We start from the raw sequence: 17879 nt of genomic DNA, 5'->3' as shown, positions 1-17879 counted from the left end.
ACGCAACGGCCCTGCATCAGCCGTTTCCTTCGTCTCCGTCTCTTTCGTTCTTCGGCAGCCTACCTTTCTCCATTTTTCTCGTCTAGCTCTTTTTCTCTGTCACCGTCTCGTTCCCTCTCTCTCTCTCTCTCTTTCTCTTTCGCCTATCTACCCTTGTCGTTCGTCGCTGGCGCTGGAGCACCGGGGCTCGTCGATCGATCGTCCAGAAACATGAAAGAATGAGTTTGCCTGTGATTCATCAATCCTCTTTTCTCGTTGGCCAACGCGTTTCGAACAATCGCCGGAAAGAATCATAACGTCCGTGACGCGTGCCGATCGCTATAAACAGCGGAAACGAGTAGAATCGGATACTTCGCTCGCGTCTCGCGAGCGAAAACGCTAGGCAAACAGTTTCTTGTTAATAACAACCACGAACACGCAAGGTTCGCAGCGATTATCGCGTCCGCGGGAATGCAACCTCGGTAAAATATCAAACGATCGAGGCGAACGTACCAGTTGTTCGCTGTTTAACCCTAATCCTGCCAGGCTGTGACTTTGGATCGCGTATCAAGTTTGCGTAGCTGTAGGCTCTGCGGACAAATTTCTACAGGATGCTCCAATAATCGCGATGTATTCGAAAAGGGGATGATCTTGCGCGAGAAGATACGTCGAAAATATGGAACACAATTTGTGTGTACGATGCTTTTTTTTCGAGGTAATAGAATTTATTGAATGTGATGATAACTGACCATGTTTCATTGTTTCTACTTGCGCTGATTCCGGAGTCGATTTTCTCAAGAACGTAGAAAAATTTTATATTTCCCTTTCGAGGTTCGATGGAAGTCGAAAGTAATAAGGGAAACGCTTGTTAAAAAATTAGTGTAAGCTGCGCTTGTTAAAGTTTGAAGGATATTATCCTTGAATGATAGTTGCTCCCATTTAGTTGGAAATATATTTAACGATGAAAATACCATAATATGCTGTTTTGGTAATCCCCGTAACTTAAGTGTGGCTGATTCCACAATCCCGTGCTAATTTCCCGGTACTAATATCGGGAATAAACATCTACTCTTGCCAAAATCCCGGCAGCGTTCGTGTTATTTGCAATACCTTCTGGCTTGCCACGCATTTTGTTGGTAACGATCCAGTTGTTTGAACGTTACCTTCCAAACGGAAAAACCCCGTGTGTAGTTTTCGTACGTTGAAATGCTCAGCGAAAACTGTAGTTGCGTTGGATATGGCGTTCGTGCAATACTAATCGCGTATCAACGATTGAATGTTAACCATTTCAATGATATAATCAGTTGCTTGGGAGGCCCCGATACACACGTTCCTTTTATTACATATGATAACGCGCCGTTGGTCGACTCTTTGTCCAAAGTGATATCGCTCGGTGTAATTTCGAATATAAAACGTGGACGTTCTCTAAGCTCCCGTCGATCCGAATTGTCCTCTCGACGGTGTTCCTCTTCTCTGTATGGGAGTCGACTGCAGCGCGCACGAGCTGTTCCGACGCGCTGGGAACGCGTGCTGGGCAAATCCAGGAAATCTTTTGTCAAGGTCGTTGCCACAGTCCAGTTCGAATGTGTGCACGCAGCATAACGCCGCCGTAAAGCTACGTCAACCACGTCGCCTTGGCTTCCCCGACCGTTTCATTGAGCGTTGCGAGTCTGGCTATACGCCAAGTGACGTCACCGGCAGAAGAGACTCGGGGATTGTCAGCGGTGATGGTGATGGAACCGTGGCCAGGGACAAACCGAGATGCGCGATAGCTGGCCCGAAGCTTCCACGATGGCTTCGAGTCGCCTCGAGTCCAGAAAAACCAAAGTAATGCTGGCCTTAACCCTTGCGTTACCCGCGCTGGTGATCTCATTTGTTTAGTTTCTTCGCCTCCGCCGATGCAATGCGGGAACAGGCAAAACCCTCAAGCGTTACTCGTTAAATAAAAATTATAGTTTAGTTTATAGAATATTTCCTACTCGACGGATTTCATTATTATTTGATACAAGCTGCCGTCTTCGAATTGAATCGCACGGTTTGAAACGGTCTGTAGAAATGTATGCTAACAAATACATTGATCAATTAACAAATATCAATATGAACGAGAAAATAAAGATTTTATAATTGGTGTTTATTCTTCGCTACCTTTTATTGAGGTCCCAAAACAGACTAAACGTTTCAAATATATTTGTATTTAATCCTCTACTCCATAATGTGACCCAGTAAACACAATCCTATTAAAGATAATTGAAGCAATTTTACAGGATTTATGCACGATGTTTTTTTCATGCGGAGACCTAATAACTCCGCAAAGTTCAGCCACTTGTTATTTAGTTAAAATCTTAATGAATTCACGGAAGGGCAAACAATCAGAAAATCTTTCATTTTTTTAGAAATATAGTATGTAATAAAAGTATATAAAAAGGCTGTTAAACGAAGTCGACTTTAACGTTTTATCGAGTATACGAGTAATAAAGATGTCCCAACATCGTTCGAGGTGTCCAAACGACTTGAACGTCAGCGCAAGTAGAAATAGTTATTAAAAGCCAGACGCGTCGGACCAATCCTAATGAATTCCACTTGCATCTGATAAATTTTCATATTCAATTATCTCGTAAACGAAGCCACCGACGAAAAAATGTTATTCTTCCTTTCCGACTCGTTTTTGCACATAGAGTCACCCCCTGCCCGTATATTTCGAGTGAAATATATTTGACCTGTTATACATGGTAGAAATAATAAGCTATGCCACTAATGAGTTGTTCTAAATATAAATGATACAGTATCAAATTAAAAAGTCGTTTTTATACGTTTCGATATCACAAAATAGCCGAACGAATGAAACTTGACAACAATTGTGTATAATTTTGAGAAGTATGAGGAATAGTGCCGTACACGTCACATCCACCGGCGAATATTGACATAACATTTAATTGATTCGTGTGTTATGGTCGTTACGCACGGCTTTTAATTTTGATAGCGCGACCTTTCGACCATTAAAGGTTAATGAAACGTTCCGGCTTCAATTTTATCAAAAAAATATCTGTTAGCGAGCGCGACAGACAGCCGGTGGCAGTCGTGTTACAAAACATAATACGAGTGAATGCAGGATTAAAACGTGAGAAGTTCGCGCCACCGCTTTAATTCGATTTGTCCCATTGCTCCGCGAAGTTTCTGGTAAACGCAGCGGCAAAGTACTTCCGTCCCCACGCGCGCCGAGGCGTCATTATTGACCATTTTTGCAATTTCCATGCCGAACTTCCACGAGCGCTATCGTTCCCTCGATTGCCGAACGAATTCCTACGTTTCTCTTATTTTACGGCCGGCATAATGCGCTCGTAACGCCGAATATTGCGTATATCGCCGGGACGTTTAACACAGGGAAACGTTTAGCGTTCGTAAAATACCGGGAGGGGGAAGTTTGTTTCCAAGCATCGTCTGAATTTGCTCCGAACCGCGTCGCCTGGCTATGAATGAACAAGATTAAGCGATTATTTTTAATTAAAAAATTCGTTTTTGTGCCCAGAGTCGTTAGGGATGCATCGAATTTGAAAAAGGCGCACCAACATCGACGATAAAATGCGTGTTGGAACGTTAAAGCGTATCGTTTCCTCGAACGCTTACAAGGAGATTACGACAAATCAGTGCGAGAGGGGTGCGACGGGATAACCCGAACAGCGACACGAGTATTCGAGTGTGTATAAAAGAAGGGGGCGGGCTGCTCCCGCACGTGACTGAATTGCACCCCTATCCGAGGTAAGGCTGCCCTCTAATTTAATTTGTTCGACCCTCCGTCGAAAGATAAGATGCACTTGGTGCACTTCGTGCGGAAAAAACAAACAGGGCCTTTCAGTTTTCACTTTCTTTCTTCTACGCGTTCGCGCTTCCCTCTCGTCGCGATGTCTGGTCGCCCCCGCCTTCGCTCGTTGCGACTCCATTTCGAATTCACAGGCTCGAAATGCAACGTCCTATTCAAAGGGGCGTCGTACAGGCACACGATTACTTTGATAGCATTAAGACGGGGTTCCGTGCTCGTTCCAAACAAAGTCGACTTTTTTACTAATTGCATTTCCCGAGCGCTGGAGGAGATCTTGGAATTTTTTAATGTCGTATCGGATACAATTTTTTAAGCTTTAAGACTTTACCATTTTTCTTGACTCGGTGTTAATAAAATCTATTATAAGAATCGGAAAACAAATAAACCTGAAGTGCTTTCCAATTTCAAATATTATCATCTGATTACATCATGCGTGAAAGGATAGTTACGTATTATACTATACGAGAAGCCTCTTAGGTTCTGGTCAAAATTCCCTATAGTTTCACTACTTATTTAGGCTTTTGTAATGTTTTCGTTTCCAGGATTAGAGCAAAAGCTTTAATCATTGTAAAGCAGTTGTTTGCTTTACGATATATTTTGGTGTATTTCAAGCAAGATAATTCCCCAAGGTACGAAAAGACAATAATCGTGCGAGTGTAAAGATTTCAAACGAACGAACGACAGAAGGAAACCAACTTACAATAGCGACGGTAATTTAAATGACGGAAAAATAGTCTTTGGAGGATGCGCCGGTCGTCACGCCCTCGTTTCTTACCCTCGTCTCTCCTAGATAAAGAAGCCGTCCAATTTAATTAGCATGAATTCCCCTTCATCGTCGTATGAAAGTGCAATGGACCGTATCTCACAAATGAAGAAAGAATGGAAGATAAAGGAAATTCCTAGGTCGAAATTCTTCCCGGGGAAATATTCTGGAGGTTGAAGAACCTCGGAGAACAGCCTGAAGATTCCCGAGGTAACCGATCTTAATTTCGCCGTAGCTTTCGCACCTTTTGTTTCAACGACGTCGTTGAGGGGGGGAAAAAAAATCTTCAGACCTTTTTCACTACATGTGAAACGACTACAACGGAGGCTACGTAAACGAGGAAACTATATTAAAAAATTATTCATGCTCCTCGAAAGACTTTCATTAAGAAACTAAACACTTCGACCGTAACTTAACAATTCCGTACGGTCGCCTTTAGTACGTGCTACGTTCGTAACGATTTTAAATATCTTAAGATACTTCGAATCTCTTGTCTATTTAAATGTTATAATTGCAAATTATTTACGCGAGAATCGTGTCCTTCGTTCGCGAAAGATCGCGTTGCAGAGCCAATTTGTTGCTCGACGTTTAAGAAGCGCACAACTTCGTATGCAAATCGATATCACCGAGTTTCCCCGGACCGTGTATCTTACGGAACGAAGGAACAGCCGACAGAGCGAACGATAAGTGAAATTACATTACCAAGCAGCATTAACGTCCGGGAGTTAATTATTAATAGCGTGAATTATCATAATATGAATTGTAAATCCGTCGCGGACCGAGCCGGGAACGCGAGTCTTCGAGGCCGTCATCGGACACGGTATTCACAATTTTCCGACGATAATTATTCGGCCTTTGGTTCCTACGCGAAAACTCCCGTCTCTTCGAATACGAAATCGATCGTGGATGAATGGCCTCGATATTCGTCGGGGACAATGCGAGCAGTTCCTTTGACAGCAAAGGGGTCCCTCTGCGTGCAGACGTTTCGTTCTTTTACGAGTTTGACTTCTAGTTCATCGCGAAACTTTCATCGTTCTTCGCTCGCCGACCGATTTTCCAACGTGGTACTCTCGGTGACGGAAAATGGCTGCGGCAAAAGAGCCCAGGAAGTCGTTTTTCACAGAGAACGCGTCGCGAAACGACGCGATGATCGACGGTCGATCGATTCGCTCGACATTAACCCCTTAAGGGAGGACCTCTATGTAGAAATCCGAAATTAAGCCGATTTTCAAGAATTATTTCGAGGGATAAAGAATTAATAAATATTTGTAAGGTTTTGAGGACTATTTAGAATATATTTCAATTTCATTTTGCAATTTTTTTTGTTCAAATAAAATGCAAAATGGCGGAGATACAGCATGATTTGCTGGAAGCGTCGCAAGACGTCTTCTAAAACGGTGTCCACTCTAGTGTCGGTTTTTATTATCCGAATCTGCTAAGCAACGAAATATAACCTAACCGAAGGTATTGAAAGAAAATTTAAAATTGAAAAAATGGCAGACCTCAGAGCAAAAAGCTTAATATTTCAAAGAAGACTTGTATTCGTTTTTGCATTAAAAATGATGTTTATTTCCGTGATTTTAACTTACTCTTAAGTTCATCCATGAGACATTACTACCATTAAAATGTGTATTAAATTTCAGTCGGATAAATTGAGTAGTTTTTGAGTAATCGTGTACACCGATTTTGAACTTAGCGAAAAAAGAAGTTTCGAGTAAATCGCGTTTAAAGTTTCGGCAAGAGAAATATGTATGATTTTGTGGCTTTCTGGCTAATCGGCTATTCCAGCACCGTATAATAATCCTTCTGCTTCCTCAAAATAGTCATTTTGCTCCGACAATTGTTTTCTACGTGCTGTACGGGCCTCTTTTGTTGACAACGAGCTGCGCCTTTCTTGCCTCTGAATCCGGCGCTGATTAGTTTCCTCGGCATAATCCATTGCTTGTTTTCCAATTGTCAGTTGTAGTTCCTGCATTATTCTTAGGATTGAAAAATACCCTTCATTAAAAATGCTGCCTGCTATAAATTCAGCAATTTCCACTATTTTCAATCCAGAATGGAGGTGCTTCGGAGCCAAACACCAGACGGTTGAGTTGAAGCTCTCATTAGCGTCTTGTGTATGACCGCCTAAACATTTCTGCAGCAAATCTTCATTTGATAATTCTTCGAAAACCGGAAGAATATGCTGCTGCACACCAGGGTGAAGAGGTGAAGAATGATTCAAATTATCAGTGCTCGTTTCGAGTGCTTCGGTTTTTTTCCATTTGCACCAACTTTCTTCTCATTACAGCGTTTTTCATCTCGATAACATTGTCTATATTTCTTCTAATAGCTAATCCATAATAAGATCGAAGTTTTTTGATAAGGGTATCCGTTAATATTCCTTTACCACCAAGTTTATTGGTCTTTTTAACATTTCGAAGCCGAGTACCCATTCTCTTCTCCACGTGGCCAATACACTCACTTTTTCTACTCCAAATTCATCACCATATGGATTTACATTTAAAATCGCTTTGACAAAATCGCTAAAACAATCCTGAACGAAAAAGGTTCTGATTGAATACGACTGGCTTCTTGCATTAGGATATAAGGCACGACATTTGGCATACAAATAAGAGACAAACACAAAAAGGTTGTACGAACAAGATTGCACGGCGCAACGCATAACGAACGAGAGAGCGAATTTGTTTTCATACCTATTATTCGTTTGAAAATTTGGTGTAAATACTTCTTTCGAAACATCTGACTAAACCCTATTACAAATATAGAAGCACGGATAGTAAACATATAAGCATCCAGGAGCAAGGATAGTAAAGAAACAGCTCCCCGATCATTGTATCAACGCGCACGACTCGGATTGCGATTGGGGCGAAGGTGGGTCACGAGTGCAGGCTCTCACAGCAACAGCTTTGTGCTCCACTCCAAATACCAATGCATTTCGCATTCTATAAGGTTCAAAGTAACTTTTTAAACAATAAAAAAAAAATGACTTTTTTGATCCCATTCACATAGAGGTCCCCCCTTAAGGTGGTCCATAGACTTGTACAGAAAAATAATATTAATAGATACTTTTATATACTCATAAAATAATATTGACATTTGTTCTATAAATGTCAAGAACATGATGAGTCTCCGTACGCTCGAAATACTGATAAACAAAGTTAGCACGCACTTCGAGTGTATCACCTGCGTTGAAAATATAAAGTAGAACGGAAACCCTGATTGAAACGAAGAATATTTTCGTCCGAGAGTATGCTCGTAAACGCTTTGGTTAAAAGTAATTGTTAATGCCGACTAACAGAGACAAGTTTAAATCTAAGATCGATTATAATGACCGGGAAAAGCTACTCGGTGTCGAGTTACCGAGTTTCCGGCGCGAGTGCGAACGTGAGCAGCGAATAAACGGATCGCTCGTACGTGTTTCGTGAGTAGCATGATAAGCCGACGTGACTTTTCCTACGCGAAAAGAGCAACCTGAAGGTTTTTTCTAGACCGTCGATGGTAATTATTTTAAACGTACGACGTCCTTACGAAAGGGAGCAAACGCTCGTGCGTGACACGTCCCGCGCTTGCGATTAGTCGTTATCACTACGACGACAAATTAATCGCGACGAAGGTTATTAAGATGGATCGGAGATCGAATAAAGTGGTACAAACTGCCGCTTCGACGCTGTTCTTATAACTTACTCGTACACCCTCGAGGTAGATACACGAGGTAGACCCTCGTTACAATTGTTAATTGTCAATTGATTTCAGGAGGCAGAGTTCCAAAATTACCACGGGAATCGATTGCGTCGATTAAGACTCGAAACGCACCGTTGCATCGGCACGTGCAACTCCAGCGTGCACTTCCATCCAAGACGGCACTATTAATCCTCCGAATTAGCAAGAAATATTACGCCGCCGTAGCATCGTGGAAATTGGAGACGGAGGATCGAAGATATTATGTTTGCTCCGCGATAATCGAGAAACGAGAAATAAAACCAGATTAGGAAAATCCGCGATTCAGCTAATCAAATAATTTGTGTACGCCCTCCCATCGGATAGACGATTCGCGTTCTATCGAGGGGAACTTTTTCGCTGGCAATTAAATTAATTCCCAACGAGGCGGAAACCGACGACTTCCGCGAACGGAAATTTCCAGATATTACATTTTATTTCCTCGTCGGCGCGGCGGTCACGGAGGAGACAAACACGATGTTCGTCCGGTAATCGCGTTATTGACCGGCTTGGACCGATGCACAGACCAATCCGGAGCATTCGACGGCATCATGGAAGCTAACCTAAAACTCGTTACACGCTTCCATCTGCCGTAGAACTGCCGTCAATTGATTCGGGCTCGTTCCGCGTGTAAACACTCGTTTCAGTTTCATTTCGCGTGCGCCGATACGCGAGTATTCCGCGTCTCGATGATCCACTCGATCCACGCGTGATATTTCGTCGATCGAGAACGCCACTTCTGCGAAACTAACTCGCGCGAACGAAAGAGATTGCGTTACGACCGTTTGAACCCATCGAAATCTGAGGTCGCAAAAAAATTATCGAAAAATCTTGTCCATAAAAGATATCACGCTGCGTAGAATTAATTAAAAGTTAATAAAAAAATGTATGTTAAAAAGATGAATTTGACCCTTCCAACAAAATAGTTTTCCCTATTTCTTCAAGGTTCAGAAATAAGTCCATCGATCACTTTATATGAATTGCACTATACTACTCACCTTGAGGACGTTTGAAAAGGCTTCCTTTCCAAGTTCTAAACACTTTTTAACTGCGATAGAATTCTGCGAAAGTATCTGGCCAAGTTTACGTACATAAGATGTATTGTCGCTTTCTTTACGACGGTAGGAGACACTGACGATATATTTTATAGTGATCAAACATGTCTGCTTGACGTTATATAAATCCCACGGAAGTGCAATGATCGTGGGGCGAGGTCAAACTTTTGCGGTCTCTCTAGACGTTCTCGCAAGACTGTCGTGGACGAAATGTGCTTATTACTCGGAAAGGAAATGTTTCGAACCATTTCTCATCCTCAAGGGGGCAGAAATAAGTTTCGAAAGTTTAACAATTTGTTACCGAACGATAAGACAACGCTTGTGGGTCGATTAAACAAATAATACATTTTAAACATCCTGTATCATAACCAGACTTATAAAATGTATATTATAAAAATTTTATTACGGATGCATTTTAAATTGGTTTTAAAAGTAGCATTTGGCTGTACTTTGCCTTATCGAACGATATATATATTTTCTTGCACTCGAGTAATAAAGACGTTAAGACAATAATATGCCGCATGAAACGACTTGATGAAAAACTGCGACATAATTTTTATGTTCCCTATTGAATTTCTGATCATGCCGAGTTTTTAAACTGTGCAGTTCGCGCTTATCGTTTATGGCTCGCGTCGTCAACACGTAAAATACATTCATTTTTATATAAGCCATTAATCTGATAATCTACGATGTTCCATGCGACCTTTCTGGAATTTATACTCTGTACAGTTTATTCAATGTAGTATAACTTCGCGTGTAAATTCAACGCGTAACAATAGCGATAAAAATTCATGTATGCGTTCGTTCTATTTAATATTATTGGTTATTCGATACTCTGTCTACTTCCGATGCGAACCTATTCCGTTATAGAAAATGTGCATCGAAGGTAAGACAATTTGAGCCTCGGAAGTAGATTTATCGCGCCATTAATTACGACGACGATCTAAAGCAAAAATCTGGAGAAACAATTAGTATTTACGTCGTATAAAAATATAAGTTTTCGTTCTAATAATTTCCAAGCGTGGAATAACCATTTAAATGCGTCAAGAGAACACGGGGTTGAAAAAATATCGAACAGAACGTCGATTGTTAATACTTTTGGTCACTGGACGCGTAGAAATGTTCGTCGAACGTTCTTCTAGACGCTCGTTACAGGCAAACGATATCATTTTACAATCCACGGCTCGTGTGGCAACTTAAAAAGTACCATATTTTACGGCCTTGCAGGCTCCTCTACCTCCTTAAACGCGTCACAATGTCGCATTTTCCGCGCCCCTGTTTCGCCACACTTTTTTCCTCTCTTACAAAATCGAGGTTCACGCTCGATGGAAAATTGTTGGAAAAATAATGACGGAAGAGGTGTGGCCGTACAGTTTCATCTTAGCGCGAATAAACCATTCGCGACACATACAGCAACGTTTGGACGCGGCGATTGGTTTCAAGCTCGCTCGTATAAACCGCTCGTTGGATCTTCCATTTGAAGCTGACGTTTTAAACTTCCGGGGAAACTGTGAGATCGTTTTACCAAATCCAACATTGAAATCGCTACTTCGAGACTGTGCTTGTGCATTCCGGATCGAAAGGACCCCGCACAGATCTCATGGAAAATGGCCCCCGGTTAAATTAGCTGAACTTTTGATACGATGTAGTTCATTATGTCTTGATGATAAGTCCCACTGGACCCAAGCTTGTAAATTGAACAGTTTCCGAGATATAGGGGATCAAAAGTCAATAATAGTGCGCCTTATTCTAGACTACCAAGTTTCAGCATATTTGAGTGTAAGAAGCACTGTTGTACACTGTCCATTTATTTGACCCCTTAAAACTCAATAGTAGTACTGTGGGCCCTTAAATATTACCCCTTGACCCCCTGACCCTCTGACTCCCCTTCAGGAGTCAAAATAAAAAAACGCCAAAAAGGTAAAAAATGGTTCTCTTTTTCAATGTACAAACATGAAGTACCGTCGACATTAGCATTACTCAGTGTGCACCACGAAGAGGTTGTTCGATCGAATTTTGCACACCATGTGGCCCTGAAAAGGGTCGTTTTTATAGTTCTCTCTATTCAGCCATAAGAATTTCAACATTCATATTGTCTTGATGCCCTCTATTAACGGCATCTCTGGTCGTATTTAGAAGATTGCCATCCGAATATTTGGCATGCCTTTGATGGCGAGTAAATCCTAAAAACCTTAAAACACTTGCAATATGTGCGCATTTACTCAATGTTTTGGCATCAGATTGACAGGTGCAGTAGTAACCATTTATTACTTCCTCTTCTAGTTCCAGTTCACTTTCGGGAATGTGAGAAATAAGAACTCGATGTTTGGTACAATTCCAAAATTGTGAATAAACTTTTAGTCTTCTAAGGCTGATATCTGCTATTCATCGTCATCATCTTTTTGCAGCAGAGGGTCAGGGGGTCAAGGTGTAATATTTAAGGGTCCACAGTACTACTATTGAGTTTTAAGGGGTCAAATAAATGGGCAGTGTACAACAGTGCTTCTTACACTCAAATATGCTGAAACTTGGTAGTCTAGAATAAGGCGCACTATTATTGACTTTTGACGAGCTTGGGCCCATTGGAACTTTTCATCAAGACATAATGAACTACATCATATCAAAAGTTCAGCTAATTTAACCGGGAGCCATTTTCCATAAGATCTGTGCGGGTCCTTTAATGTCCTCTTTGCATCGAATATGTTAACGCCCACGCATTCGTGACTTGTTCGATTTGTCGTCATTTTCACGGTGTGCTTTCGAAACCGTGAACCGTCAAAAATGCAAATAAAAAGAAATCGACTTCTTTCGATCGGGACACGAGGAAAGTTCCTTAACGGAAAAAATTGTACTCTTTCGTCGAACTATAGCGCCGCTTCTCTCCAGCGTATCGTATTATCGGCAAAATGGAGAAGCGCTTGCTTTCAGCCGTGCTTCCACTTTCTAGTTGCTTAGAGCCAGATCCGGATTGATTGTAAGATACTGTTCATTCGAAACGGTTAGGCGATGCGATATCTGTGTAATACTTGCTTAGGAGTAAGCGACACGTTCGTACGATGTGCCTTGGATCATAGGAATCTCGGTTATTCAGACTCGACCGCAAACACGAGAACTGCTGCTTAACGTTTCTGGAAAGGAAGTCGCTGATACTCAGATTCTAATGAAAACAAGTACTCTTTGCGATTTAATATTGCATAGAAAAATGAAATCGTTTCGATTCGTTTCAAAATCTCCAAACTAACCAGTAGATTTGCAAAATCACAAAACTATATTGCTAAATATTTAACATCTACGAGATTCCATTAAAATCTGAAAGTCACGCTGTCTGTAAACAAAATTTTTCCCTTCCTTTCCTCGGTTCCACGTTACACGCATTGCGAGCAACATACGGGGGGCGTTCATAGTGTTCGTCGTCAACGTACACGATTAATCTGATCGCGATAATCATACCACGTGTACGGAATATCGGGACGCCGCTTAATCGACGTTCCCGAATAATAGAAACCGCTTTCGACGTTGGCTCGTATAATCGAGATTTTACTGCACCGCGTTTGGAAGCATGACAGCGCGGGAACGGCATGATTAGAATTAATCCGAAAGGCTGCGCGCTAAGACAGAAATTCTAGTTAGGTGCATGTATCAATTAGTGTACCGTGTTGGTGATGTCTGGTGGCTGTGTATTGCTGTTCGTGTCGCGCATGCTGTCAGGGGATATGTGTCGTTGTTCTTGTTTCCCTGTCGATATCGTGGCGGATGTATTGTAGGACTGCTTAGACGTTACCTCATTCATGTAGGACACTTCTGATAATGGGACGTAGTAGTAGCCCAGGAAACGATCCCATAGGAAACCCTTGCACCAGACCTCGACCAGAAGGCCCGTGTTCATGTCGTTCGTTTCGCTAGATAACAAACGAAATCGTGGTTAATTTCACATGAGCTCGTACGTTAAACTGATATCGACACCGAGTGAACGATATGCAAACATTAAAGTAAATCAATATTGCATACACGAGGGTCCTTATTCTTTATTTTCTTTTCAGCGACCCCCAAAGTTGTGACAGTTGGTGACGAGACAAATTCTACCAAATTTCAGAATTTTCGGATCGACTATTTAAATTTAACTACACGCACAAAGACGATGAAATTATATTTATCGACAAAGAAAATTTTTATGGCGTGAAAACAGTTCGTAGACCTTGTTGAAATCGATGAAATTGATAGGCCACGAGGAAAAACGAAAAAGAGAAAGTTGCCTGCAGTACAGTTTTAACTTGTAAAAGTTGGTTGGAACTCCGACTATATGGTTCCTTAGTATTTGCATAGCCGATGCGAGTGCTCTAAATAGAGGGAAATTGATCGGTACATCCCCGGGATTCTTATTTTTAGGCAGCTATTTCGTCACTGGTTAAATAAATACGATTTAAAAGCGGCCCGTACACACGTAGACGAGCGTCAAAGGAAAAGTAGGTTAAAGGTTCGCAACTTGGCAAGTAAGGATTTAGCAGCGCCGGTAGGGATATTTCCGAGAGCTAAGATCCAAAATTCTCCTATTTTCTACCACCGCGACTCGCGATTGTCCTCCTTATATATTTTCAACGCTCGATCAATAGCGTGTTCTTCATCTCGAGCACTTGACGCGGTCTTATTCTCCCTACGATAAAGAAAACGCTCGAGTGTGATTAAAAATGTAGCCCGGGAATAAAATTAATCGTCTTCCACCGTGAAACAAGAACCTAACAATATTTATTAACACTATCTCTAACACTATCGACAAGATTCAAATATTTATTAACAATCGTTCTGAATCGAACATTTATAGTTTATATATTCTTATGTTCTTAATAACTCAAGACTCAAATGGTGGACTCAAAATCGAGTTGAAAAAACGTATACAGATTTCCTATCTGTGAAAATATAGTATGCACATACTAGGCTATCAAGGTTTTTATTTATCCATACCACAAGCATTTACATTTATGTGAATTATTCACGTTACTCGATGGATCGGTGAATAATTGGTTTTCCTTCACTCTTTCATTCCCACTGGTGGTCGTATGGCCAAGTATTTAGAATTATTGAATAAAATATTACTGTGGTCTATATTTAAAAATCTGTGAATATGCATTAACTTCTTCTAGTTTCGTACAGCTAGTCCATATTTAGAAACTAGACAATAATGTAGAATGTGATATCGTCAGCCATTTAAATGACGTTAAAATAGAGTGATAAATATTATATAAATACAAATTTACGAAACCATGAACCTTGAAATATTTCAGTTGAATTTACAAATCGATATGTCTTACAGTATGCGCGAAAATACGGACGAATAATTCTTCCCTGTGAGATTTAAGTTATTTGGTAATGAAAGGGTTAAGATATTTATCTCGTTCCTTTTCGTTGAATCCGCCTAGTACGGTTTGGGTTCGTACTTCACCGGAAATGTGGATCACGTTCATACTGTTGCATAACTCGGCACAACTTGATAGACCCCATTCGTCTTTAGTGACTTATCCTAAGTCTTCCACCAACGGGAAAACGACACGATTGCAAGCTTTCCCCGCGACCGAGCCAAGGATTCTGCGTCAAAACTTTTTGTTACAGGAATACCAACTTGTCGCCGCGAATTCATTTGGCATTTCCATAATCTTTATCTGCCCGAAGGGCTGTTAATCTCCCTCTCTGATAAACAGATTTCTCTCTACCTCATAATTTTTAAAATCAAACTCGATTCCTTTGAATGCAATTAAGCGGTACAGTCTGTTAATTCTGAGACACTCTGCACTACTTATATAAAAAGATACGTTATATAAACTTTCATTCAAGACCCTCGATCCCCCATGAATAAAGAAAGTGCGGAAATATGGATATAAAAATCTATCTAATAATAAAAAGACGACTACAAATACTAAAACGAAGCGTTCGCGTCTCTCCCCTTTTTTTATAAATAAACCAATCACGTACCGCGACACACTTCCCTGGCCAGGGCGACGCGAGCACCAGGGATTGATAAAGCGCGAAAAGGCCGGTCGACAAAATCATTATTAAGCACACGATTATATCGGGTCACGGTTAAAAAAGAAAACGAATCCGCCTCGTCGACCGGAAGGAACCGAGAAATCGATAAACGAAGGGAAAAATATCACGAGGGCGAGAGGAGAAAAAGATTAAAACGCGAAACATAACTCGCGATTAGCTAATCGCGCTATCGTGAACGCGCTATCCCATTGTGCTGGCTAAGCACCTATTTATATATCAGCTATGGATCGGATTACCTCTTAAAGGGGTTCGATAGTCGATCGCGAAACTCCGAGTTCCACGAGCCTTGACGCAAACTCGGTAACGAACGCGCACACTCCGACGGCGACAATTCCTGCCGGCCCTTATCATTTTTATTCAGCATCGGATATTACCCAGTTGGATAAAAAGTTCTCGCGAACCGTGGAACCGTCGGGAATGTACCGTGGATCGTCAAACTTCCGATTCGAAATTTAAAATTCGAAATTGAAATGCTCGCTCCCTACGTCTCGATCCAACAAGTCCCTTTTTCCATCCAGTCGATCGTGGAAAACTCTCGGGAACTTCTCAACGATCGTCGACAAAAATAATTCACCAATTTCAACAAGGATTACGTCACTGGAAATGTTAAATAATTCAAAAACAGGAATAACACCTTTAAACGAACGTGACAGCGTTTAACGCGTTAAATGCCACACCAAACCCCTCGAATTGTCCACGAAAAAGAAACTTTCTTTTTAGACAATCGAAAGCTAGTACTCACAAAAGAAAGTCTTGCTCCCAGCATGGATTGGCCCCTTTCACAGTGACTGTCGTTGACTTCACGTTCTGCAGCTTCAGCGTTACGTAGGAGTTGAACTGTTCCGCTGAAAATCCGTGTATAATCGGGACTCCATGACGCGAACCGACGCCTGGCGATTCCTGGCGATCTCGATCGTCGTTCGACTTCGATTGATCGGTCCAAGGGACACCAGCCACGCGCTAGGTCGTAAAAGAAACCTGTCCCGCGAAAATGGAAACGTCGACGTTGACAAATACTCCGTGCCACGGTCGACCGCGAGGACCGCGTCAAGTTATCGCGGCGGCGGGCAAAAATTATTTACGACCGGATAAACTGGGATTTTATTCCGTGCGCTCGATAAATTAAATGTTGCTCGGCCCGGTCGTGTCGCTCGACAGTTTTTCAACGCGTCCCTTCCGCGTAGGCCGAAGCGTAGATTGAAAAACTTCGATCGCGAGCCAGCCCGTTATAACGTAATTTGAAAATGATTATGCCATTAATAAATTATCCTACGCGGAAACGATTTTCAAATAATTACGCGTTAATGGCAACGTGAAACATTAGTCTTTGTTAGCGGGACGAAACGTTTAATATATTTCGTGCGACGCTTTTCACTGACTTTTCAACCCCCCTCGGTGCGGATAAATTCCAAATAAAGTTTATGACATTATTCAACGTATTACGCGAAGCGAGATTAAAATAACGAAAGGTCAGAGGACCACGATTGTCAAAAACTAGGAAATTGACTTTAATGTTGAACAATCGTGTAACTGGTTTTTCACGACTGATGAATTATATTTGTACAGTGTTATTTTGATTATGATTTTTGAATCGCTCTTTCCACTTTTACACAATACGTTTACACGTTTTACAACATTTACTTTGGATTTAATTGTAAAATATTTCAAAATCATTTTTATAGAAGTTATATACTGAATTTGCTTCAATATACACTTTATAAATATCGAAATATTGATTAATACTTCGTGTACACGGAAACAAGAGAATAACCATTTGAACATTTCCTTTGTATCATGGTACTTACAGTTTTAATTAAAAAATATATTGAACTCCAGTTTATACGTCAAAAATACAAATCCCAAATAATCATAAAACAGAAATATTCTGATTCCAGATACTAATTCGATAGAAATTATTTTCTCATTCTATAAATTGGAAAGATCAAGAGTATAAGAAAAAATATGCATAGGTTATAAGATCAAGCGAATAAACAGAAGAACGTAATATCCAGGCAAGGTTAAGCAAACTACGGTTAATAATAAAATATTTCCTCGCCAACGAAACGTTTATGTTCGTAATAAAAATGAAATAAAACGACGTCTGTATTGCACTGCTTTACTCCACGGACAATTAAATGTTATTTATGGAAACTTGGTGCGCTTTGAAGAGTTCTTTTGCATATAATTACACAGAAATGAACTACTGGCGTTCGGAGGAATATTGTACGATAACCTCTCAAAGCTTAACCCATCTAACAACCTATGTCGTCGGAAAACATTTAGAAGCCGACGTCGTCGAATCGATAAGAGGCAGGTATATACACATATAAACCTTTCTCGAGGAACCAGCCATCGTTTCTCAATTTACGAAGGATACGGGCAGTCTTTCGACCCATCTGTGCGTTTAGAAAGCGTCTAGAAAGCAGACGAACCGTAAAATTCTGTGAACCTTCGCCTGCGTTGTCCATGCACGAGTGTACCATTATTCCGTCCGCAAACTATCGAG

The 17879-nt window shown here is 41.1% G+C and overlaps 1 protein-coding gene across 2 annotated transcripts in view; it reads right to left on the bottom strand.

The window, feature by feature from the left end:
• Positions 1 to 17879, bottom strand: part of LOC122401501 (paternally-expressed gene 3 protein-like) — a 268898-nt gene that overhangs the window by 215560 nt on the left and 35459 nt on the right. For both annotated transcript variants that reach the window (XM_043403675.1, XM_043403674.1), the window contains exons 3-4: positions 16116 to 16218; positions 12987 to 13233 (exon numbers count right to left, since the gene is read on the bottom strand). In XM_043403675.1, the coding sequence (XP_043259610.1) occupies positions 12987 to 13233; positions 16116 to 16218 (350 nt within the window). The remainder of the gene's footprint in view (positions 1 to 12986; positions 13234 to 16115; positions 16219 to 17879) is intronic.

Source organism: Colletes gigas, unplaced genomic scaffold (assembly GCF_013123115.1).
Source record: "Colletes gigas isolate AHSC1104 unplaced genomic scaffold, ASM1312311v1 Colletes_gigas_Sc00025, whole genome shotgun sequence".
Taxonomy (NCBI): Eukaryota; Metazoa; Arthropoda; class Insecta; order Hymenoptera; family Colletidae; genus Colletes; species Colletes gigas.
The sequence above is the reverse complement of the archived record's forward strand: the minus strand, read 5'-3'. Positions and strand labels throughout refer to the sequence as shown.